The sequence below is a fragment of the Vanacampus margaritifer genome, chromosome 13, assembly GCF_051991255.1.
Source record: "Vanacampus margaritifer isolate UIUO_Vmar chromosome 13, RoL_Vmar_1.0, whole genome shotgun sequence".
NCBI classification, from domain to species: domain Eukaryota; kingdom Metazoa; phylum Chordata; class Actinopteri; order Syngnathiformes; family Syngnathidae; genus Vanacampus; species Vanacampus margaritifer.
This window is the reverse complement of record NC_135444.1, coordinates 24,596,933-24,621,978: the sequence shown is the minus strand read 5'-3', so window position 1 is coordinate 24,621,978 and position 25,046 is coordinate 24,596,933. Positions and strand designations below refer to the sequence as shown.

The 25,046-nt window shown below is 51.2% G+C and overlaps 3 protein-coding genes across 13 annotated transcripts; 2 read left to right on the top strand and 1 right to left on the bottom strand.

Moving 5' to 3' along the window:
• The first annotated feature begins 517 nt into the window (after window positions 1-517).
• On the top strand, window positions 518-17,893 carry LOC144063047 (SCL-interrupting locus protein homolog). 5 transcript variants are annotated; one of them, XM_077584976.1, is made up of 21 exons: window positions 525-915; window positions 1,343-1,450; window positions 2,783-2,901; window positions 3,687-3,868; window positions 4,730-4,956; window positions 5,016-5,099; window positions 5,534-5,620; window positions 5,695-5,845; window positions 5,911-6,014; window positions 6,589-6,694; window positions 6,774-7,121; window positions 7,340-7,418; window positions 7,490-7,626; window positions 8,218-8,309; window positions 15,059-15,258; window positions 15,560-15,653; window positions 15,784-15,922; window positions 16,004-16,172; window positions 16,949-17,070; window positions 17,156-17,177; window positions 17,368-17,893. In XM_077584976.1, exons 1-20 carry the CDS (start codon window positions 836-838, stop codon window positions 17,168-17,170), a joined length of 2,643 nt encoding a protein of 880 aa, XP_077441102.1. In that variant the 5' UTR covers window positions 525-835; the 3' UTR covers window positions 17,171-17,177; window positions 17,368-17,893. The 5 variants fall into 5 exon arrangements, with proteins under 5 accessions (XP_077441106.1, XP_077441107.1, XP_077441102.1 ...); XM_077584975.1 differs by having other exon boundaries at window positions 5,914-6,014; window positions 15,784-16,172; XM_077584974.1 differs by having other exon boundaries at window positions 15,784-16,172.
• Window positions 9,358-16,528, bottom strand: LOC144063069 (tetraspanin-33). Of its 7 annotated transcripts, XM_077585022.1 has the most exons (9): window positions 14,335-16,528; window positions 13,109-13,166; window positions 12,417-12,541; window positions 12,246-12,320; window positions 11,930-12,025; window positions 11,713-11,841; window positions 10,998-11,159; window positions 10,600-10,766; window positions 9,740-9,883 (listed from the first exon to the last, which is right to left on the bottom strand). In XM_077585022.1, the coding sequence occupies exons 1-8, from the start codon at window positions 14,389-14,391 to the stop codon at window positions 10,626-10,628; spliced, it is 843 nt and encodes a 280-aa protein (XP_077441148.1). In that variant the 5' UTR covers window positions 14,392-16,528; the 3' UTR covers window positions 9,740-9,883; window positions 10,600-10,625. The 7 variants fall into 7 exon arrangements, with proteins under 7 accessions (XP_077441152.1, XP_077441147.1, XP_077441153.1 ...); XM_077585026.1 differs by lacking the exon at window positions 10,600-10,766 and having other exon boundaries at window positions 9,358-9,883; window positions 14,094-16,528; XM_077585021.1 differs by lacking the exon at window positions 10,600-10,766 and having other exon boundaries at window positions 9,358-9,883.
• A 990-nt stretch (window positions 17,894-18,883) lies between the features above and the next one.
• On the top strand, window positions 18,884-24,828 carry thop1 (thimet oligopeptidase 1). The gene is made up of 14 exons (XM_077584983.1): window positions 18,884-19,039; window positions 19,678-19,896; window positions 20,652-20,800; window positions 20,872-20,979; window positions 21,062-21,164; window positions 21,264-21,421; window positions 21,502-21,637; window positions 21,870-22,012; window positions 22,263-22,486; window positions 22,740-22,941; window positions 23,399-23,585; window positions 23,667-23,795; window positions 24,392-24,528; window positions 24,624-24,828. Exons 1-14 carry the CDS (start codon window positions 18,925-18,927, stop codon window positions 24,783-24,785), a joined length of 2,172 nt encoding a protein of 723 aa, XP_077441109.1. The 5' UTR covers window positions 18,884-18,924; the 3' UTR covers window positions 24,786-24,828.
• Window positions 24,829-25,046: the final 218 nt, after the last annotated feature.

The following is a 25,046-nucleotide window of genomic DNA, read 5'->3' as shown; positions in this document are numbered from 1 at the left end:
GGACTGCAGACACTTCATTTCATGCTTTATGGTTATGCACTCCGGTTATGTATTTCTGGACTAAAGTCTTAGAAAAGCTTTCCGCTATCTTGGACTGTAGGATACCTTTATCTCCAAACTTGTGTTTGCTAGGTGACCTAACAACAACTGATTTATCACGTAAACAATCTCAATCTATCCTGACCTGAATCAAATGCGAAAGCCAAACTATCACCGGTCTTTGTCACAATGAAACGTGAAACTAAACTTAGCACATTGAATCATGATGATATTGAACTATTTTTCCTGGTGTGGCACTAGCAATTTGCTTCCTTAGTATTCTATTAGGTAATAGGTCGAAACGAAAATTACGACTGTAACTGCGGTTCTAGTTCGTCCCTCCCGACGGGGTGTGCCGTGAGGTTTTTCGAACGTGTTAAATTTGACTGTTTCATTTTGTCAATTCAGCCCAAGGGGGCGCTGTAGGGATTTCTTCTTTGGTCTTTCTTCTTCTATTGGTCAGCGCTGCGGCGAGAGCGCTTCCTATTGGCCGTGTCTACTTCCGCTTGGCTTCCGAATGGCCCGCCATCCGAGTGCAAAACGGCGCCATCGTCAAAGTGCGTGGAGTGTGCGGACGTTTGACAAAAACCAAAGCCAAGAACAAAACTCGAGAGCTCCCGAAACGAACGTTCGCTTCCCGTCTCTTTCATCACTTGAGCGGTCTGACGAACGAACACGAGACGAGGAGCTAACGCGGCTCTCTGCTAGCGATAGCAGCGTACGGAAGGGCACTTGCAACAAAGTCTTGTAGTTTTTGTCTTGTTTTTGTGTGTGTGTGAGAAAGTGTCCATCCTCGATGAGCTGCCCGGTTAACCTGCAGGCTCTGCCGACTGCTATTTTCCACCAGGTCGTGACTCCCGAGAATGTGAGGGCAAGGTGAGCGACCATGCTTATTTACTAGCTAATGGCTATTTTGCCGTGACTGGCAACTCGCTATTTTGCTGTGAACGGTTCCGATTGGTCAATCGCCGGACTGGGCGTGGTTCCTGCCTCGCTTCACCGTCGGTGTCTTTTGAAGTCACCAAGTTGTCATTTTGTCCTGCTGCGCGAGAGCCAGTGTTGTGCCGTAGGACGCACCTGTGCCCGTAAATGCTAGTTCAGGTTTTCCATTCAGCTGTCTTGCCACCGAGAACCGGAGGAGCCCGGCAGAACTTCCAAACGAGATTGAAGTTTGTCCATGTGATGTATTTGTAAAAGCTTGATTAATAACACATTCAGAAGCAGATGACAAGAAAGTTGACATCGCATCGGGCACCAAAGTGATTTCCTCCTCAACAAATGTTTCCCCACGTTGTGCTTGTAGACCTGCTGGGAGGTCCCCGACGGCGCTCAGCTTCCCCAAATCCAGAACATGTTTGTGGGACGGTCGCCCGACTGGAGAGAAGATCTGCATCCAAATGTGCTCTCGCAGGTAAAACGCTGAAATGATTCTTGTTGTCCGGCACAACATTTTGAAGGCTCGTTTCATATTCTTGTTGTTTTCAACGGTTCCAATTTGCCAGGTTTGGCAACGACGTTCTTTTGTTTGTGCTGCGTCAATTCTGCGTCTTCGTTTTCATTTGACAGAGACCTCAAGTTTTGTCCTGTGTTTGTTTTTCTTTTTGATGACAAAAAAAGGTTGTACTTTACCTTGACTAGCTCCGGCGACGACTGCCGCCTTCCCCAGAAACTGTCGTGACAGTCAGCTGATGTTTTAGGGCGTAGCCGTCGTGTGACGCTCCGCAACACAATGGACGAAACCGGAAATATCACGAGGAAGAGCAACAAGGACAAGTGGCTTCTTTGGACACCTCGTATTCATCACGAACAGGATGGCAGCATCAAGACCTCAGGAAAGCCACGCGCACGGACCGCTATCCACTTTGGACCTCAGAACATCGCATTGCACGCAAACTGGCAGCTGTTACGACATTATTTGAACGCACGAGCATCGTTACGGACATGGAAAGAAAGAAGAAAAAGTGCCCCGAAAAATGGTCAATATCTGCGATGGGCAACAGAAAAAGGCAAAAATCAACAAAAGAGAGAACAACAAATTAAAAGAAGACGTTAGCATATATTAGGAGTGTCACACTACAAATACAGCGAGCAATGAGAAAACACAATATCGGGAAAATTATTAAGCCACACAAAAAGCTATGGCAGGAATTCGTGCATCCGAAGGACGATCCAGACAAGAAATGCAAAGTCAAATATGAAATAGCTGCAATAAAACATGTTGGGGAAACAGGAAGATCTTCCAACATAAGAAAAAAAAAAGACCAAAAGGAATGGCAACACATTAGACCAGAGCAGAAAAGGGGCGGGGCCACAAAAGAAAACCTCCAGTCCGCCATATCGGATCACGGCAAACGAGAAAAGCACAAAAGCAAGCGTCATTGGAACAGAAGAACAAAAACACGAAAGATCAGGAAAGGAGGACCGGACGCACCGAACCGGGACTTTCCCGCACATGCGATCCACTTCTCTGGAGATCATCGAGCGGCGGAGGGTGTGGTCGGCGTGGAGCGTCAGGTGACCACGCCGACCACGCTCAGGAACATCAGCTGACAAAAGGCATCGCGGCTGTCAGTTTGACAGCTTCGGAGGAGGGCGGGAGGAGGGCGGGCGGCGCCGAATCCAGGCAAGGTCAAGAACAAGTTTTTTTGTCTTCAAAAAGAAAAAGCGCAGGACGATGTCAATTTGTAGACGAGATGGATTGTTTTTTGTGTGACCTCAAGTGTTGTTGTGTGTGCGCGTTTAGAATGCCCCGCCTCCTGCTGCGCGAGAAGGCTCTTCGCCTGGCTCAGCGTCACGTCCGGCGATGCGACGCCACGTCTGGCGTTCGCTGCTTCTTCTTGGGCTCGCTGGCCGTGGACGCAGGTGAGAGCTCGCGGCGTGTCTCCTTGTGGACAAAACCAAGTCCAGGGTTTGCCCATGGCTTTTCTCTTCTTTTCAATTGGCAGTTCCGTGCCCTTGACAAAGATCCAAAGACAAGCGCTTTCATGCAGTGTGACGGGTTCGTTGCAAGAAAGTTCCCACCTTTGAGTGCAGCTCGTTCGATCGCGCGTTTTGAAAATCTTGCCGCGTTGACTCGTCCAAAGCAGCCGTCGCACACCTGCTTTGACTCCGAGTAAACGTTTAGTCAAGGACTCGAAGATGTTGACCTCGACTCGGGACGTTGCCCGTCAGTGGGGAGAATCATCGGAAAAGCTGCGCTCAACACTGAAGTGGACAAAAATGCTTCCCATTCTAAAACCGTTCGTTATCGTTTTCAAGAAATTGAAATTCTTGGCAGCTTTTTGTTTGGAGTTGCTGCGGTCACGAGTTGTGCAAAATGAGTGTGTGAGAAGCTCGCTGGTCCGCATTGGGCTCCGAATTGAGAGGAGCCAGTGAGGTGGTTGGGGCACCTGGTCAGGGTTGAGGATGCCTCCCCGGTGCGGCGTTCCAGGCACATTCAACCGGGCGTGGACCTCAGGGGCATGCTGGAGGGACGGACGGGATCTTCCTGGATCAGTTGTATGAAGCGGTTGGGGAGAGGACGGCTGCGCTTCCTTGCTGATGCTGCTGCCCGCGCCGGATAAACGCATGGATGGTTTTGCTTTTGGTTAAGCTGAATGAGCTCGTTTTCCGTCCGTGACGTCCCGCGTGTCCACTGCCGTCCACAGACGAGGAGGGCGTGACGGTGACGCTGGACCGCTTCGATCCAGGTGGAAGGCAGGCCGCCGACTGGGGCCGCGTTCCCGCCGCTGCGCTGCCGGGCGACGTCCTGGTTCCTTGTTTGTTCTCTAGCCAGAAGACCTCTGATGACATCATCCAATCAGAGGCTGAGTTGAAGCGCTCCATCTCTGTAAGTCCCGCCCATCTGTCACTCAAACATGCGCACAGTGCAAGACAAGACAAGATGGAAGAGCAACAAAATTGCAAATATGTCGTTTTTTGGGGGTGAAGCTTGTGAAAGATGAACGAGCTTCGAGTTAAAGCCGCTCAATGCAGAAAATCGCGACTGCTGCGCAATTCTTCGAAATTCAATTACAATTTCAACAATTACGCTCCACAATGACAAATTCAGCATAATCGGGGGAAAAAACAAAGATTATTAATACCAATATTGAGTTGTTTAAATACCTTTTTTAAAATGTTCAAATAACTCATTTCATACATTTTGTTTCTCCCAAAAAGAACTTGCGTAATAGTTTTTTAAAAAGAATTTTATATGTTGTAATATTTTTTTTACCTTAAAACATTTTTTTTTTTCTTTTGGACCAAAATATCATTGTGATTTCCATTACAGTACTCGTTTTCCGCTGGGGTTCAATTCCCCAAAATAGCCGCAATAAATGAAATGCACAAAGTCGTCAACTTTATGTTTTCCGTTTATTATAAATGTTTGAAGCGCTCGCCGCACACTTTATACACTTTTGTCATCGAGCCGTTTACGTTCTCTCACATTTCTCTCAATGTTCGAACCTTCCTAAAATGCCTTTCATTTTGTCTCTCATGATATATTTTCGGGTCAGGAAAATGAAAGGAGTTTTGGGGAAATCAGCACGTGTGGTTTGGTCTCCAAAACCTTTTCATCGGCCATACGAGCGAATGTTGCTGATTTCGTGGACTCGCTCGCACTTTGCACCTTTTGCCAAATGTTGCCAAATGTTGCCGTGTGCGGCCGACGCCGGTGGCGTGAAAGTTTGTCTTGTGCCGGCGTCAGGCGTTGCAGGCCGCCGTGAGCGGCCGGCAGCCTCTGGATCTGTGCCAGCTGATGAAGGTGAAAGGTCACGTGAGCGGCCAGCGGCGGGGCGACGCCGCGTCCTTCTGGCTGAGCTGGTCGTCCGTTTGTCCGTCCGTCCGCTTGGACGTCCACCCAGTCCGCCCCGTCCCCGTCATCCCCACCGCCCTGCTCAGGAGCCTCGGCGGCGCGGGCGGCCGTCGGCGAGGGTGAGAGCCGCCGCTGCCGCCGGCACGCCGGCGTTTCTAAGGCGCGTGTGTGCGTGCAGGTTTGTGACGATGGATCAGAACAGGAAGTTGTTGCTGCTGCTGGAATCGGACCCCAAAGCCTCCAAACTGCCGCTGGTTGGCGTGTGAGTCGCACGCACGCACGCACGCACGCACGCACGCACGCACGCACGCACGCACGCACGCAAATGAATGGTTTTATGCTTTTATTGAACGTATCAAGAAAACACATTACAAGTTTAAAATATAAATTGAAGTAAAAAAGAAAAGAAGACTCGGAAGAAAGAAAAGTTTGTATGTTGAAAAGAGGGATGAGGACGTATAAAAAAAAAAATCCTACCATTTTTAAAAAAAGTATGTCTACTTTTTATATACAATTAAAAGACAAACCAAAGTGTTGAAAAGTTGATTTTTAACGAACGTGCTTAAAAGTAAACTTTTGATGCTCATATTTTCTCTTTGACTGATTTTGTTAAATCTCGCTTTGACGACTCGAAATCGGCCCTGAAAAAAGCACATCGTTGCCGGTGAGCTTAATGTACTTCCTGTCACCTGACAGCTGGCTGAGTGGCGTGAGCCTGGTGTCGAACCCTCAGGTGGTCGCCTGGTGTCTCCGCTTCCTCTTTGGCTCCGCCCTCCAAGACAGGTCGGTGAGGCGGCAGGCGGCGGAGGCGTGAAAAGCGTGCGCCCGTGTGGCCATTTTCTTTGTCTCCGTGTCAGGGTCGTGTCGGAGGACGGCGCTTTCCTGCTGGTGGTCTTCGCCTCGCCGCACGCCACCGCCGGCTTCTTCAGCTGCCGCCGTTCACCGTCCGCCGGCGCCGGTCTGGACTGCCGGCTGCTGAGCGCCTCGGACCGCGTGACGCTCTTCAAGGTGAGCGCGCTGAAGCGGGAAGAAGGTGCGAGAAGGCCGAAAGGTGACGCGTGACTCGTGGTCAGCAGGGGGCGCCGGCGGAAGGTCGGACTTTGGAGTTTGAACTCATCCCAGAAGGTCACCTGGGGCAAGTCCAAGTCTTCCGAGACGCTCAAAACTCCTTCGGCGGGTGAGATTGTGGACTTTTCAAATGTGTTTTGTATTTTGATGCTTTCACGAACGCGAGCAGTGACGGAAAAAAGTGCTCGCTGTTGACAAAAAAAAAAAAGACAGCAAGCAACTTTCATTCCTGCTCAGAAACGGGTCTAAGGAGCACAATTGTATTAAAAAAAAAAAAAAAAAGTATTTCAAACAAATAATTCTATTTAAAAAATATATATTGGTAACTAATAATAATAAATAACAATAATTAAAAAAAATATTTTTCAAAAAATTATTGTAGAAATAATATATAATAATAATAAATCAATTGTATTTAAAAAGGTTAATTGTAAAAAAAATAATAATAAAAAAATAATTGTATTAATTGCTTTAAATTGTATTTTTTAAAAAAAGTAAAAATAATACAAATGAATTGTATTAAAAAAGCAAGCGACTTTAATTCCCGCCAGGAAACGCAGAATTGTCGCTCAAGACGAAAGTTGCCTGAAAGCCGTCAGAAGTCAACTAAAGCAACAGATTAGCAAAAAAAAGTTTGGTTTTTGCCACTGAAATGTATTTTTGCTGGCGTGTGTTGTTGGTAGCGGCGGTCCTCGCAGGGCGGCGGCCGTCAGCGAGCAAGACTCTGGCGTGGAGGACGACGATTGGTCGCCGCGACCTACGCCTCGTCCTCACCTTCCCGTGCAGCAGGTAAGCGAGGAGGCCATCGGAGGTCGGCGCCACCTGCCGTTTGCTTGTTGCCTTGACGACGCCTCCTCTTTCTTTGCAGGCCCGCCCCCTTCAGCCCGCAGTTCCAGAGCTTTCTCTGTTGATGGACAGCAGCGGCGTCAGGGTTGCCGACTGCGACCGCCACCCGGATGATGATGACGATGATGATGATGACGGCGGCGGCGGCGGGCGAGCTCCTCCTCTCCTCCACAGCACGCCCGACCCCCACCCGCCTCACCGGACCACCTGCCGACCCCCGGCGGTCCGCACCCCTAGCGACCGTGTTTCTGCAGGCCCGAGCCCCACGTCGCCCCCCTGGATCACATGCCCCTCCCATGTGACGGAATCGTGCCACGCCCACCACTTCCTCTTCCAGCAAGACCGGCAGCTCCGCCTCCTGCAGGCTCAGGTAACAGGAAGTTGACCGAACGGAGAATTAAGTTCTTTGTTTGGCCTCTGGGGGGGGGGGCGGGGCCAGTTTGTGATTGACAAGGGCCATCGGAAACAAAATGTGAGTGGCAGCAGGGGGCGCTGTCAATTCCAGTTTGCGAAAGGTTGAAGCGTCCAATCAGAGCTCAGCAACCTCTTTGAAGTTCGGAAGCTCAATTCCGTTTCCTTTTGGCACAGGTCCAGATGCTGCTGGAGGCTCAGGCGGTCCTGCCGAGCCACAAAACCAAGACCGCCAGCAGCATCGCCGTGGCGACAGGTGAAACCCTCAAGTTGACTCGTGTGCCGCCGCTGGGATTTCTTTCTTTCATTCTTTGGCTTGTGACTCAGGTGCCAGCCTCCTTTGGGGCTCTCAGACTCCGCCTCCCCAGGAAGTCCCGCCCCCCCTCAGCTCGCCCCGAGGTGAGACGGCGGGCCGGGAGCCACCGGTTGAGATGGAGCCCGCCATGGATGGCGGCCGCACGCAGGTACGACACGCGCAGACTTTCTCTTACTTCGAGGTATTGAGTACTAATGCAGGCTGCCGATACCAGACACTGTTACTTGGAAGGGAACTGAACCCCAAAGATGAGCTTGGATGTCTGAGCACAGCATTGTGATCAATTTTGGGGAGGCGGGGGGTCTTTTCCACGTCACGCTGCTTCGACCCAAACGAATGTCACGTGACCTTCAAGCCATAAAGAAGGTCAGCGTCATCTCGTTTACCGCAACGAGCACAGCATGACGCCAGTTGCGAAATGTTTGCGTGCAAACGAGCTGGAGTGCGAACGTGCGAATAATCATGGATCCATCGAGGAACGCACTCTGAAAACCGATTGGGGGCCATCAGGAAGTTTGGGAGTTTCCCGAATGGCCTGTCCGTTTCTGGGCTGCTTGAAATGATTCCATCTTGGGGTTTTCTTGACACACGTTCAAATGATTTCCTATTTTGGAAGAAAACCACAATGTTGACGTCGCAAGCAAAATTGTGTTTGCGTTGGGATTTCCAACACACCGTTCGGTCGCCCGCCATCTAACGACGGGGCGCTCGTTAACGCACGCTGATGCCATCCACGCAGGAAGCGGCGGACGGGAAAGCGCAAGCAAGCCCGACCTCCAGGAGCCCCTCGCCGCTCGCCACGCCGGTCACGATGATGTCACGGCTCGGCAGGTACGCACGCACATCATCATGTGACCACAGGCTGAAGATGATGATGTCATTCTTAGGTCACATGATCCTTTCGGTGTCAAACATTTGCTTGAATTTTCCCGTCTTTTCCCGTGTTTGGAATGGCAAACTTTTTGTGCGTGCGTGCGTGCGTCATCTTCAACCGCTTTGACTTTCTGATCATCTCAACAAATCTTTACATTTCTACGTCACATCTTTTGACACAAGTCTGAAAATCCTTGTAGTCTTTGCTAGTAGCGAGCGATTCCTTCCCCAACTTCCGTTTGCTGCTTCTTTTTCTTTCAAAGCGCTTTTGCTTTTGCCCTCAAAAAGATTTTCTTTCTCAATAAAGTTGTCGAGTCGTGAAACGTTTGTCCAAAGTGCGCCAGTCGTGTTGGACTTGAAGTCCTTCGAATTTTCAGACCGTTGACGTTTGGCGCGTGCGACTTTGACTAGTTTTGGCTTTTGGCTGGTTTGTGTCCAGCAGCACGCCCTCCGCGGCGGCGTCCGGCGGCGCGCCCCCCCTCACGGACCCCGACGGGACGGCCATCTCGCTGGAGTACCTCAAGCGCTCCCCGCTGGGGCCGAGCCCCGCCCTCTCGCCGCTGTCGCCTAGCGACATGTCGGCGGCCACGGCCACGTACATGCGGCGCCACGGCCTCCTGGCGGCGCCCGCCGAGCTCCCGCCGCAGAGTCAGCTGATCAGGGAGCTGAGGCCCAAGATGGCGCTGCTCGCCGACAAGATGGCCGACGGCGGCCGGTCTGCGGCGCGGTCCGCCGGGGACGCCTCCGTGGGGAACATCCTGGACCTCAGCCGCCTCCGACAGCTGCCCAAACTTTTCTAAGCTGGATTTTCTTTTGGAATTCTTCTAATAAAATGCTTTTAATTTGAAAGGCTGCCGTTGTGCTTCCAATGTGAAGGTTTTGTTGGGCAGCGGCGACCCGAGCACGTGGAAGTGCTTCAAAAATGGCCGCCGGAATGCAGAGCACCGTGGCGGCTGCCGTCCCGTGTAAGAGCGAGTCTCTTCTTTGCACGACAGGACGAACGTCACACTTTGAATGCAAGGAAAATTTATGATCGTTTCATGAATTCACAGCAACAAAATTGACGTAAACGGTCACAACCTGTCCAGGAAACATGACGGGAAAAAAAAGACCAGCAAGGAAACAAAACCGGAATCCTGGCGGGTCGCAAGAATCGGAGGGAAAAAAGGGTGCTGCTCGTTAAAGGGGGCACAGTATGGACTTGGAAAAACCAGAAAAGATCTCGGCAAGCGTGTACAGTCGCACAATCAAAAGACGGGACGGGACTCAAAAGTCAAACCCAAATTTTGAAATGTTTCCTCATGTTGAACTGATTCGTCACTTTCAAAAGAATTCCAGCACTTCACTCGTCATCTCCTTCCAAAATGAGGTTAAAGTTCAAACTTGGCGAGAAGAATTTGGTCCGAGTAGTGACTGGGACGTGACTGGCAAAAGGGGCGGAGCCTGGAGGGCACAGCGTCCGCTCGTCTGTCATTTTTGTCTTCCCTCGCCACTTCCTGGAGCGACGGACGGATGTGGTCGGAGGTCGCCACCTGTCAAAAGGTCAAAGTCAAACTGATGCTTTCGGCTCAACCCTTTAACTCATTTGCTGCCAAAAACAGAAATCAAAGCGTTTGATTTCAAATGCTGCCATGGTCCCAAAAACGTATTTAGATGTTTTTTTTATGCTAGCGCATGCAGAAGGCTTTGATGCAGCCTCTGACCTGAAGAGGTCGCTTAAAGCAATGGTAGTTATTACAAAAAACGGCCAGCAGGTGGCAGCAGAGTATAAGAGATCTGCCATGTTGCAACAAGCTTTTTTCCCGCTGTTTTCAACAAGTTTGTGAATGATGATGAAACTTGGCTATGTTCCGATGCTAATTGCTAAAGGAAACCCATACAAATATACTTTTTTCCTGATGAAAGAAGAGACTCGAATCTTTCCATGTTTTGAGAGCAATAGAACACAATATTGAGTGGGCCTTGCAAAACCCGTCCAAATCCAGTCCAACAGCTGGGAGCGAAGGGGGTTGCTTCAGTCAAAATGGCTGCCAGTGAATGCGTTAAGCACTGCTTTTGTCTTAATTCAACTCTGACTCAAAGTTGGTGCCAAAGCACTACTCTTGTGTGTTTTTCCTTTGGACCTTCAGCAGGTTTGCAGCTTTCCGTCAAGTCTAGCAGGACATGCAGTACAGCATTCAGCCTTTAGGGGGCGCCCAAAAAGAAGCGTTGACCGGCACAGGCTGACTTCATTGTGTGTTCTGCTCACCGGGTGTGAAAAACAGCGCTTTGCTCTCATTGGTCGGCAAAGTCGGCGAAGCCGGGAAACCAAACGTGGTCTTTCTTCTGCGCGCTCCTGCTCGCTAGCGCCGCCTTGTGCCGGCGCACTTTGTTGATCCAACACACCTGAACCCAAGCCAGCGACATCACGCAGGTCTGCGCGCACACACACACACGGATGATGAAGATGAAGATGATGATAGCTGCGCGCTTTTCATTTATTCAATAAATGAAAGTCATAGTATAGGCCATCTTTTCATTTGAGCGCTGACGATGATGACGACGCTGACGACGATGACGACGACGACGATGACGACGATGACGACGACGATGACGACGACGATGATGACGACGATGACGACGACGATGAGGACGATGAAGGCTTACCTGGAGAAGCAGCAGCCCGCCGGCGAGCCCTCCCGCCATCTTGGCGTTTTGCTTGAGCCACTGCGCGATCTTGTCCAAACATCCGTCCGGGAAGACGTCCCGCCGGGCCAGCCGGCGCTCCTGCCGCTGCGTCCCGAACCCGCACATGGTGTTCAGCACCGTCTGAGGAGGACCGGCAGCGCATAAGGACTTTGGACCGGGCCTGAGAAGCGGGTCTTCTCAGGACTGGCCGGCACCTCCCATCCAGAAGGGTTCAGATATGATGTGAGCGAGGGATGCTGACGGACGACGCTGAGCTTGTTTTTTATTTTTTTCTCACGCCGCTGCGATCGATTTATTTCCCGTGCAGTCGGCAACGGATCAATTCAACTCCCAACAAGTCGAGCTGCATGTTCGTGCCTCTCACGCGGGAGTCCGCATGGTGCCAAAATGGGGAAACCCAAAATTGCAACGAAAAATCCTAAACTTTTCCAAAAATAACGGTCGATTGATTGATCGATTGATTGATCGATTGATTGATCGATTGGACATGCCTCCCCACGCCGCTCGGGCTTCCTTCCCAAGAAGAGGACGTTTTTTCTCGCCTCTTCTTCCGTTTGCCGAGTTTGCTTTTGGAAAACGGAGACAACGTGACTTGTTATTTGTCCATCTCAGTAAATCGCAATTGCACTCAATTCAAATCTGGATGCTTCTGGGAGGGGGGAGGGGGGGCGACCTGGTTGCCGGGGACAACGCAACAGGAGAAGGGAACGCCGCAGGCCTCCAAGCTGGGGTTGTCGTCGGAGCACCGGAAGTAGGCGTTCCTCGACCAATCCTCGTAGCCCTCCACGCCGCAGCACTGAAGCTACACGCACGCACGCACGCACGCGCACACATTGGTGTAAAAACGTCACACACGCGTGCGCGCTCCGCTGCGTTCCGGACGCTCGTACCTTCTTCTGCACAAAGTCGATGGCGTTCTCCAAGTCGCGGTCCTCCCGATAGCCAACGACGGCTTTCATCATCAGACGCTCCGTCCGCTCCATCACCTCCGAAAAACAAAATTCTCACAAATCACGCTGGAGGCGTCACAACTTTTCTTTTTTTTTTTTCCACCACTATATGACACTGGACAAGAATCTAGCCTTAATATAAATACATTTGTCTTGAGGCCCCCACAATTGCGTCGTAAGATATGGCACCGATGCTTTTCCTCCGTGACCCCTGCATGACCCCTATGTGGCCACGTGATGCAACGCGTCATCCTACCACGTCTGTGAAGAGGTACGTTGCAATTCCTGCCGTCAGCTGCAGGAGGAGCAGCAGAGCCAGGATGGACGCAAACTACAAACGGCAAGAAAAAACGGATGACGTCATCGCGCCGCGCTATCGTGGCATCAGAGCGTGGATTTGTCACGTGATGATGAGCTGACGTCATACCGTCTTGAGCAGGCAGGTGGCGTTACGCAGCGCGCCCAAACATCCCAAGAAGGTGATGAAGAAGGTCAGCGAGCCGATCGCCATCAGGAGCAGAGCGGGGTCAAAGGTCAGCGTGTCCACGACATCTGCGACACGCACCGCGGCGTTGAATGACGCACGCCCATCCTGGAGGCTTGCACTCATATGCCAACATAGGACACGCCCCTTTTGAGTTTACCCTGCCATTAAGCCAGGAGGGGCAAAGTCGCGGTTCGCGTGTGTGCGCGGCAAGAACACTGAAAATGTTGTCAAATGTCGTTCAAACGTTGCGTCAAATGTTGCGTCATTTTGCTCTCGACCAAAAAGGCGGGACTTCTTTTCAACATGCATCGCTTTCGATGGGAACCTTGCCCCTCCCAACATGGCCGCCACGTCAACACGATGGGCCGCTGCAGAAAGCGTTCTGCCGTCTTCGCACCTTCTCACATTAACGACCTGCAACATTCCAATCACTTCCTGGAAAACTTTTCTTCAATTTAGAGTGACGGATTGGCTGACTTGCTGCCAACGTGCCCTCATTTGTCGCGCGGTCCCGTCAACCTGACGCAGGTTAACAAGTAGCGAAGTAGCAAAGACAGGAAACGTCGCTCGCTCGCGTCCAGTCTCGCCGGAGGTCAACGTTCCGAGTTCATCAAGTGCAGAAGATGTCTGACCTTTCTCCTTGGCGACCTTGGCGTAGATTCCCACCGCAATCAGGACGGCGCTCAGCACCTGCACAGCAGCAGAACCACATGACCTCCATCATCATCATCATCATCTTCATCATCATCATCAGGTCATTTCAAGTTTGCCGCTTTTTAGGGTCATTCAAGCATCTGAAACAAATTGACCTTGATGTCACTTTCTTAACAAGTTTGAATTTTCCGTGACCCTCTGGCGACCCAGCACGTCCCCAAGGAGACGTACGTCGCAATGACCCCAGTCGCCATCAGGTCGCCATCAGGTCGCCAACTACTGCAGTCTGCCGACCAGTGAGACTTCAGGGTTTATCGGTGTAAAGGAAGGCCGCGGCGGAGTGAGTCGGCCACCGCTGTCCTCCAAAGGGGGGCGGGGCCTCAATTTTGTGACATCATCGAGTTTGCGCGTCGTCGTACCTGCAATGTTCACCATCTGACTTTTCAGCTTCGGGCACCCAAAGGGCAAAGGTCATGTCTGTAACACTTTTTTGCTAGTTACTTTTCATGATATTTCATGACATGCTAACCCACTAGCGTCATTTGCTTGCTCCACATTTGCACACTCAGCTCGCTTGTGTGTTTTTCTCTCAACGTGTCACGCAGCGGAAACCTTCTTCTTTTTCCTCTGCCTGTTCCTTTTTTCTTTTTTTTCTTTTTTCCTCTGCCTGTTCCTTTTTTTCTTTTTTTTCTTTTTTCCTCTGCCTGTTCCGTGCGCATAATCAGACTTTTTCACTGGTTTTTAGTGCTCGCCCATACGGGGTGCAATTCCACAATCAACCATCAGGTGGCAGCAGCAACGCTTAATAGGTTGGAGGCGCCGTAAAAGAGGAGCTTTTCACCCATTTGTGGATTTTATGATCAGGTTGTCGTTCATAAAGAAATAATCATTAATACATGTCATCTGTAGGCTTGTGAAGTCCTTGATGAAGTGACGAAGGGTCAGTTAGAAATGAAATCGGACCTGACGTGACTCTAGCAGGTCTCAGAGAGCTCGCAGAAAAAGTCTCTGAAAAAGCAAAGATGTTTGAAGTCGAACAGGAGGAGACGTTGCCGAGAAGACGGAAGTTCCCATCCGGTCCCCGACCAGACTCCAGGCCAGTACGTGAGACGAGCCCTTTGAATGAGGTCAAGTGCAGCGATCGGAAAAGCTGCGCGCGCGCGCATGCGTGCGTGCGTGCGTGCGTGCGTGAGTGCTCACTGACCCAGAAGACGTAGCAGAAGAGAAACAAGAAGTACTTGACGCCGCGGTATCCTCGCATGTCAGCTGGACGGCAGACGGCAGAGACGGTGGCGGTTCTGGGCGGGTCCCGCGAACAGGTCGGACCTTCGTGCGTGTGGTGACCTGCGCCGCATTCCTGCTCCTCCCAAATCGCAGCAAGCAACTTTGAATTGGGAAAGATCCAAATGTGCCTCGCAACTTGTTCCACTTCACGTCGTCTAAAACCTCTTTTCGACACAACAAGCGCAAAAAGTCAACATTCTTGGAAAATTGAAAAAGAGAAGAGAAAGGCAGAATTTGTTTTCGTATCATCGGCACGTTTTCATTGACAAACTTGAATAGTTGCAAAGAATTGGTCTCGCTTTCTCCTTCAGCTCAATCGACATTGTGCTGCTCCTTCTGCTTTGCCTGCCTCGGCCACTTGGGGGCAGTAGAGGACAGGCAGCCCGACAAACAAGAAGCCACAGCAATGCTAATTGTTAGCCTGTTATTGGCGTTGGAGATTATGTGTTAGCATCAAGCTAAGTTGTTTGAAGGACATGAAATTGTTTTGTTTCACTTCAGCCGGCACTAAACCTTTATTTAGGCCTCACTTTGGCAACATGTGACATCATCTTCCATGTGGCCCAATGAGTGACCTGCTTTGATCCCCCAAGCCCCGCGTGCAGCAGGTGTCGAGGCTTTAATCTGTTCCTCTTCATCCTCAGCTCGTCTTCCTCTGCCAACCTCGCCGAGGACATCGAAGACATCGAAGACATCGAAGGCATCGAAGACATGGGCCTGCTCAGCTTCCTGTCGGCAGCCAAAGAACGAGCCGAGAAGTTCCTCAACGAAAAGAACGTGGTCACGGATTTCCTGGGGAAGGTCGAGGAGAAGACGGGGGTCAAGAAGAAGATCCTCGCCGCTGGTACGCTCTGTGTGTGTGCGTGACCCTGCTGACCGTCCCAAGAGGATTATGCTAATCTGACGACCACATGACACCTTTTTCCTCAAAGGCGCACGCATGCTAGGCCTGGGGATGCTCAGATGATTTAGCTAATAATGCTAAGCTAACGTTGCTAATAGAGTCTGGCTCGGTGACGGTCCAAAGTCAATGATCCTCAAAGGCGTCGCTGGCTCGCGTTCGAATCCCAGTTGTGGACGGAAGACACGTGAGAAGCAAATGTTGGTCCTAGCGAAAGCGTCTTTTGTCTTCTGACCTTCTTCAGGTGCCGTCTCAGTCACGGGATTCTACCTGGTCTACGGTTACGGCGCTTCCCTGCTCTGCAACCTGATCGGTTTTGTCTACCCGGCTTACTACTCGTGAGTCCCTCGCTGGAGACCAGAATGGGGAAATCGTTTGGGCATTTCTTCCTTTGGAATCCAGTCTAGGGTTCAAGTATGGTGGAGGAAGTTTGAAATCTACTGAGCTCGATGACGTTTGTGTGTTCAGAGTCAAAGCCATCGAGAGTCCCAGCAAAGAAGACGACACAAAATGGCTGACCTACTGGGTGGTCTACGGAGTCTTCAGCCTGGGAGAGTTCTTCTCGGACATTTTCCTCTACTGGTTCCCCTTCTACTACGCCTTTAAGGTAACCTGCCGGCCTTTCCACACGCCGCACTTTTCTCCTGCTCGACTCCAGAAGGTCTCGTCTCGCCTTGCCCGGCCGCAGTGTTTGTTCCTGTTGTGGTGCATGGCCCCCGTGGCCTGGAACGGATCCCAGATCCTCTACAACCGGGTAGTCCGACCGGTGTTCCTCCGTCACGAAGCCACCGTGGACAACATGGTCAGCGACCTCAGCGGGAAGGCCATGAGCGCCGCCGAGAACCTCACCAGGGAAGGTATTGCGGAGGTCCACATTTAGACAAACATGTCAGTCCATTCGGGTCTAGAGCCCATTCAGGTCTAGCGCCCAGTCCCAAGTCATTCCAGAGCAGCGTGAACCAGTTCCACGTTGATACGTGCCAGTTCAGATGAAACCTACCAGAAACAGACCAGTTTTACACCAGTCCGGGTCGGTACAGAGCAGTCACAGTTCGACTGTGCAGGTCTCGGTCTGTTTAAGTCAGTCAACGCAAGTGTGGGACTTGCGTGCCGTGCCGTCTCCGATTTATCCTCCTCACCCGCAGGATTGAAAAACATTTTCCGGTACGGTCAATCTCGAGGATCTGTAGTCATGCTGATGATCGCTTTCGGTCAGCGGCCGTTCAGCAGTTTTCTGCCACCCAGAAGTCGTTGCTTTACAAACAAATGCTAATGCTATGCTTAGAGTTAGTAAGCAGAGAAGTTCCACATCAGCGCAGACCAGCACAGACCAGCACAGACCAGCACAGACCAGCGCAGACCAGCACAGACCAGCGCAGACCAGCGCAGACCAGCACAGACCAGCACAGACCAGCACAGACCAGCTCCACGTTTGCATCACTGGACCCGCATGGACTGGCATGTTGCCGTCCCCTTTTCAACAAACCGATGCGCGCACGTTTGTCCCGAGTCAGGCCCATCTGGGCAAGTCCTTTGTAGTCCAGATCAACACAGACCCATCCAGAGCAGTTTAGGCCAGTCCGGAATCCACGTCGGTCCTCATTGGCCCCGCGTCCTGCTGTGTTCTCTTCAGTTTTGTCCACCCTGGTCAAGAACAAAGCGTTGGTGTCGCCCGAAGCTAAAAGTCTGCCAAGTGCGACCGGAGAAGGTTCTGCGGGAAGAAAAAATGCGTCTCCTTCGAGCAAAGAGCGAGAGGTACGTACAGTCCGAAGTCGAACCCTTCAAGAACCACAAGGAACTATTCGTGTCTCTTTTAACAATGTCATCAAAACCCCTTCAGCCTTTCCTGGGTTGACAAGCAGGTAAGCTAGCCGTTAGCATGCTAGCATGAGGCGCCATTTCCTGCCCCTTAGCCTCACCGACCCTTTTGTCCTAGCCACGCCCCTCACCTTGACACGCCCCTTTCATGATTTTTTTCTTGCTGTATGTTAGCGTCCCAACTGTTAGCCTGTTAGCATTTGAAATCGTAATGTCAACGTGTGTACTTGTCAGCATGTTACTTGAGCACCGAGAGGAGGCGGGGCCTGGTCCAAAGGAGGAGGAGCTACTCTTCTTTCTCCTAGCAAGTCAACCAAACTTGAAAATGTCACTGAAGTTAATTCAAATGCAAATGTTTTTTTTTGTAGTCATGGAAGAAGTTGTCATATTTCTGATCTTGACCTATTTTTTCATGGCCACTTTTGGTTCTTTTTATTATTTTGGAATTTCTTTACACTTCAAATCTAAATCAAACCAACCTCGGCCCACTTGCTTGAATTGATTGAAGAAATATGAAATATCGTTCAACGTGTAAAGCTCGATAATGTTGCTTATTTTATTCATTGGTATTATTCCGTACATTTTTTATTGTATTTTTATATGAAGTCATTATTCGTAGTATTGCACAAATGAATATTATTGTTTTTTTTCCATCTCTTTTGTAGTGAGTTTGCTGTATTTTTGTTTGACATTCATAACCTTCTTGTTGACTTTTTTTTTTTTTTAAACCAATACCTGTAATAATAAAAGGTTTGCCTTCAATGACACTTTGATGTTTGTCACGTGACCACGACTCAGCGACGTCCAATTCAGAACGAATATCCCCGTTTTAATGTAGCTTTGGATGAACCAGTTCTCCTGTGAAAAGTGCGATATTTATAACAAATATCGATCAGACCCATGCAACAAAAGCTGTCTTGATTGAGGGAGGGGGACGTCCCTGCCTCGGCTCGCCTGATGCTGATTGGGCACCGGCAACCTGACGAGCCCGGCGGGCTCCGTCGTCGTCGTCGTCGTCGTCGTCTCCGTCGTCTCCGTCGTCGTCGTCTCCGTCGTCGTCGTCTCCGTCGTCGTCGTTGTTTCCGTCGTCGTCGTCGTCTCCGTCGTCACCGTCATGTCACCTCCTACTGGAGCAAAAGGCTTCTGGAAATGGTTCTCCAAAACAGTGGACACCAAATGAGAGCATTTTTGTATCAAAACGCAACATTTGTCATTATAACCCGCATACCTATCAACACGAAATATTAGTCAAACAACTTTACATTCTTTTTTCTTTTCTTTTAAGTAAACCACTGCGGCATTCATTAAAGAAAAGAAATCATTAGTGAAACAATTTCACTTATACAGTACATGTACATAAAATATAAATGTGTGTGTGTGTATATATATATATATAATTATATTAACCAAATTAATTGAAGTTATTTTATGTATATCAAACTAATAACAAAATGATTGATATATCAATGTACTATTAATAAAGTAGAAAATGCTAATGACGATTTAATTCATGAAATAAACTTTGGTAGAGAATTTCATAACACCAGAACATGTACAAGTCGCACTTGACAGTGAATTGTACATCTTCCGGTAGTGTCGAAAATAAGAGCATTTATGAGTCATAATTTGAGTGCAAATGTTACGTGAGCGATGATAAACCTTTTTGAAAACGTCAATTGGTCTTGCAAATAATAAGGGGCCGACTAATGATGATGTTAAATGACGACACGAGTGCACGTTTCTTCGTCGTGTAGCCACGACGTGTAGTTTGATTGTGAAATTGGGGAGCGGATGTTGTTGGCGTCCTTTTCCCGGCGCTTGGCGGCAGCTTGTCGGTGGCACAAAAGCAGCACGCGCGACTGGCGAGCGAGCAAAAAGTGGCAAAACGGCAACATGAGCCCGACAGGTGAGCAACTTACCTGCACGCGCGTCGTTTGCGCTTGTCGTCTTTGAGCGCCGTCGGCCGCCCGCTGCCAACGTTGACGACAACGAACACGAGAGCGCTCGGCTAGCCGGCTTGCTAGCTGCTCGCTCATGCTAGCAGCGTCTCATCCCGCAAACAAGCTGTCTGTCGTCCGTCGTCTGTCTGTCGTCCGTCGTCTGTCTGACGTCTGTCGTCCGATTCGGTAGCTAAATATGTTTCCAATCGTTGTTTTAAGGTCGGCTTTCGCAATTATCAAAGCTGATTTTCCAACGTCTTTGGCTTGTTTGTTAAATTGCACAATAATCCCAACGAGACGTTTCCGAGCCGCTTGTTTATGATGTGATCAATGACGGTAAAGACTATTGTTAAAAAAATAAAATAAAAATAAAATAATGTTGCTTTTTTTTTTTTGGTGATCCAAGGGAATATGATTTGTTTTGGGTGTACTAGATTAAAATGTAATTGCACATCCACTGCAGTAGGTGGCAGTGGCGCTCATTGTCAGTGTGCGCAGGGACTATTGGCTCAGAGTTTTGTTTTTGCACCGCCAAGTATGCACACACGCAGCAAAGAACAGAAGATCCCAAGTGAAGTGATGGAAATTCTGTGACGCCTTTCAGGTGAGGCGGCGTTGGGCGGCGGCGGCGGCGGCGGAGGCGGCGTGTGCCCGGAAAACCGCCTGCGATGGGACCTGAGCGCCGAGCAGATCCACGAGATGGCCGACAGGCTGATGGCCAACACCAAGAAGGTTTACGACGACGTGGGCGCTCTGGACCTGGACGCCGTCACCTTCCAAAACACCATCAAGGCGCTTGCCGACGTGGAGGTGGACTACACGGGTGCGTGTCCGTCCGTCTCGGGTGCAAACCGTCGTACGCAACTCGTCTTGTCAGCAACGCTTTCTTGTCATGACTCATCATCTTTGCATTGAATCCGAATGAAGGCTCGCGACTAGTTGAAGAATCCAGATTTTTCTTCCTTCTCTCTTTTCCTTTGACTTACTCTGGCCCGCGGGCTGCGCATGTTGTCCTTGAGGCTAATGAGTATCTTCAACTTTGTATTTTTCTTTAGTACAATGCAAACGTTGTCTCTCCCCAACAACATCCCGCAATTTGACATTTGCAAGCAGCCAATTGTGCTTTCGACGTCGCGTCCGAAAAGAAAAGCTCCTTTGTGATAACAGCTAGCATTAGCCAAGCTCAATGAAGCAGGCTAGCTAGTTGCAGGCAGCTGTGGGGGTCTCGGGTTGCTTTTTGCGCTTGGCGGCGCATCCGGAAGCTTCCGAGCGCCGCGTCAACGTGTCCGACCCTGGTTTTGTTTGTCGGCCATTGTTGAGGCGCGCGGAAACGCAGAGTCGGCGTTTTGCCCTGTAAAGATGGCCGACGTCAGCGCTTTTGGGAAAAAGCAACAAACGCCACAATGCAAGCGAGCTCGGCCAAACGCCGCCACGTGACGCCATGCGATGAATCGAGGCACAGTTTTTTTTGAGCTTTTTGCATCAACTGGGGAGGGGGCGGGGCTTGGCTCTTGACTTAGCATGGCCAAGGCTAACGTTCAGGCTAACGTCCGTCTGTCCTTCCGTCCTTCTGGCCAGTGGAGCGAAACGCGCTGGATTTCCCTCAGCACGTTTCGCCGCACAAGAGCGTGCGAGCGGCGAGCACGCAAGCCGACAAACGTTTGTCGGAGTTTGACGTGGAGATGAGCATGAGGGAGGACGTCTACCTGAGGATTGTGGCGCTGCAGGTAGGTGACCTTTCACCTCTCCAGGAATGCCGCCACAAGCGTGACGGAGGCCATTTTGTGCATGCGTGCAGAAGAAGGCGGAGTGCGGCAACTTGCCGGCCGAGTCGCGGCGCTACATGGAGCGTCTGCTCAAGTTGGGTCAGAGGAACGGACTCCACCTGGCCAAACGCACGCAGGAGGTGACGTCACGCACGCACGCTCGCACCTCAGGCGCGGCGGTCAAATGCTCTGTCGTCACGCGCGTGTTTGTGTGGCGTGCAGGAGATCAAAAACATCAAGAAGAAGCTCAGCAACTTGTGCATCGACTTCAACAAGAACTTGAACGAGGACACGACAAGCCTCGCCTTCACCAGGGAGCAACTCGGTGATCGCAAAGCGCCGCCGTGACTCCTCCTCCTTTCTTCGCTTCTCGTTCATCCTTGAGCCCGGTTTGGCTTTTTGCTAACGTCCCCTTTTTTTGCAGGCGGCCTCCCGGAAGACTTCCTGAGCTCGCTGGAGCAAGACGGCGAGAAGCTGAAGGTGACCTTGAAGTATCCTCACTACTTCCCCACCATGAAGAAGTGTTTGGTGTCGGAAACGCGGCGCCAATTGGAGGCGGCCTTCAACTCTCGCTGCAAGGAGGTGACGTCTCCTGCTTTTGCCGCTTTTGCCGGCCGTCCTCGCCGTCGCGCCGGCTTGACGCCGCCGCCGTGTGCTCGCAGGAGAACTCGGCCATCTTGAAGGAGATGGTGGAGCTCCGAGCTCGGAAAAGTTCCCTGCTGGGCTTCGGCACGCACGCCGATTTTGTGCTGGAGATGAACATGGCCAAGTCTGCCAAGCAGGTGGCCGCCTTCCTGGGTGAGTACGGACGGATGGGACGGGACGGGACGGGACGGGACGGGACGGGACGGGACGGGACGGGAGACGACACGACACGACACGTCACGACACGACACGACAGGACAGGACAGGACAGGACAGGACAGGACAGGACAGGACAGGACAGGACAGGACAGGAGACGACACGACATGTCACGTCACGTCTGGCTCCTTCCTGCGGCGGCTCACGCGTCCCGCCCGCGTTTGTCAGAGGAGCTGTGGCGCAAGCTGAAACCTCTCGGGGACGAGGAGCGCTCGGTCCTGCTCAAGCTGAAGGAGGAGGAGTGCCGCAAGCGAGGGCTGCCCTTTGACCTGCAACTTCACGCCTGGGACACGCGATACTTCATGACGCAGGCAGGTGACACCTTTGGCAACGCTGGCTTGGGGGGGGGCGCGCTCGCACCGTCTTCAGGATGTTCAAGGCAATCTCCTCACCTGGCAGACGTTCGCCGATCTCGCTCATCAATCGCAATTTTTGAAAAGCGATTTTCTTCCTCATTGAACGCAAAGCAAACGTTTGCAGGATTCTTATTCTGATTCTTTGAAATGAAGACGAAGCCGTCGATCAGAGACGGCGTTTGAAATGTCCGTTTGCCGGCGCCAGGTGGAGGAGAGCCAGTACGCGGTGGACCAGAACCTGCTGAAGGAGTACTTCCCCATGGACGTGGTGACCCGCGGCCTGCTGGACATCTACCAGGAGCTGCTCGGTCTCACCTTCGAGCTGCTGGACGGCGCCCCCGTGTGGCATCCCGACGTCAAGGTGTACTCGGTCAAGGACCCCGACCAGGACCAGGTGGTGGGCCAGTTCTACCTGGACCTGCACCCCAGGTGAGCGTGCTTGCGTCTGTGGCGGAAAAAGGGACGAGCGGCTTTTGCGTTCTTTCCACACATGCTGATTGATGACGCGTCATTTATTTGCGATTTTTGGTTTTCTTCGTGTCAATGTTGTGTTTTGACATCTTTGGATTGTTGCCACTTTTGGTCCCCCAAAGTCGCCTCGTGGTCACGTGACGCAAGACCGGGGCCGACCGAGGCGGTCCGAGCGTCCGTCGTATGAGCAAACATGTTGTGCCCCCCACAGGGAGGGCAAGTACGGCCACGCGGCGTGTTTCGGCCTCCAGCCCGGCTGCCTCCTGGCCGACGGGCGCCGGCAGATGTCGGTGGCCGCCATGGTGGCCAACTTCAGCAAGGCCACGGCCGCCGCGCCGCCGCTGCTGCAGCACGACGAGGTGGAGACGTACTTCCACGAGTTCGGACACGTCATGCATCAGCTGTGCGCGCAGGTCAGCTCGGCCGCACGTCGGCGCCGCGAAACCGCGAAACCACGAAACCGCGAAACCCGCTCATTGGATGGACAATTTCACAACTTGGATTAAAAAAAAAAAAGAAAAAAAAGGGAGAGAAATTGGCTTTTTGACAAGATCAGCAAAAGAAAAAGTTGTTCAAACAGTTACAAAAAAATGATTATTGATCAATCTTTTTCTCTGTTGGCAGACAAATATTCAAAAGATTGATTGGAAATTGGTCTTTTTTTATTTATTTATTTTTTACCTAATTCTCCCAAAAAGTGCTAACGTGGACGCTTTCATCAAAAAGTCGTCTCCCAAAAATCCCGCCAATCAGCCCATTTCCGGAGTCCCCGCCCATGAACGGGTTTAGCGAGCACTAACTGCAGTGCGAAAAGGGTTTGCCGCAATGTAACGAGGCAGGCCTGGTGCGTGCGTGCGTGCGTGCGTGCAGGCGGACTACGCCATGTTCAGCGGCACCCACGTGGAGCGCGACTTTGTGGAGGCGCCGTCGCAGATGTTGGAGAATTGGGTGTGGGAGAAGGAACCCCTGCGCAGGATGTCGGCCCACTACCAGACGCGGCAGCCCATCCCCGAGCACCTCCTGGACAAGCTCATCAAGTCTCGCCTGGCCAACACCGGTCAGTCCCGCCGCCGCCGCCGCCGCCGTCGTCGCCGCCGTCCGCAAAGGCACGCACACGCTTGACCACGCGCCTTCGCAGGACTCTTCAACCTGAGGCAGATCGTTCTGGCCAAGGTGGATCAGGCGCTGCACACCCGCAGCGGCCTGGACCCGGCCGAGGAGTACGCGCGACTCTGCCGGGAAGTGCTCGGAATTCCCGCTTCTCCCGGTGAGCTTCCAACACAAACGACTCGTTTGGGCCCCGTTAGCTTAGCGCTAGCAAACGTTGCAAAACGCCATTGACATGCTAACGCTTAGCAACGGAAAACGACTCCTTTTGCTCAATAAGTCGCTTGCGGTAGAAGACGAAGCGCGACTTTATTCTTTTTTTTTTTTTTTGGTCTTGATTGCATGAAATCAGGATCGACGAAACGCTTTCATGCTAATGTTGACTCGTTCCTAAAAGGAAAAACACTTTCTATCCACTTTTTAGATTCCATTTGTCAAGAAAAGCTCCAAATTGAAGTTTGAGCGTTTGCATGAAAGGACGACATGTGAAAAATGGCGGCAACGTTTTTCTTTGATTATTAAGACAAGTCAAAGCGAATCTTTAGTGGACAATCGGCGAAGATGCTGAAAGATGTCATCAATCTCCTCTCGATATAACGAACGACTTTGAAAGGAACGTAGACGCGAGCATTCTTCAATATTTTGGAATAATAAATCATTTCGCACTTTGAACATGAGTTTGCACTCAAGGTGAAAATGATTTGCAATTCATTATTGACCTTTGACCTGACCTGCATCTGCGCGTGACGTCCTCAGGCACCAACATGCCGGCAACCTTCGGCCATCTGTCGGACGGTTACGACGCGCAGTACTACGGCTACCTGTGGAGCGAGGTGTTCTCCATGGACATGTTCTACGCCCGCTTCAAACAGGAAGGCATCATGAACCCAAAGGTCAGCCAGCGCCGCCGCACGTTGACGTTTAGCGGCCGGATTTGTTTTGTCGTGGCCCCTCGACCCGAATGAAGGTGCGAGGTGTTTGCGCGCAGGTGGGCCTGGATTACCGCAAGTGCATCCTGGGTCCCGGCGGCTCTGTGGACGCGTCGGACATGTTGAGGAGCTTCCTGGGACGCGAACCCAAGCAAGAAGCCTTCCTCATCAGCAAAGGACTGACCCTGGACATGGAACCCGCAACGCCGTGTCCGTGCTGAGACAAAACCACGTCTGCAAATAAAAAGTGACTCAGCAAAAGCACTTCCTGCGTTCACCCTCATTTCAATCCCTACTTTTAATTGAGCACGACTTGAAATGCTAACCCGAAGTTGAACCCCGAACTGCAATTTAAAATCATACTCATCCCTAACTAGTGAAAAACTGCAGTTTGGCTAACTCCAATTTGAAACCTCTCATGGAACCCTGATACCGTTTGAAAGTCCACCTCTAACCCCCAAGTTCAAGGGTTCGAATCATTT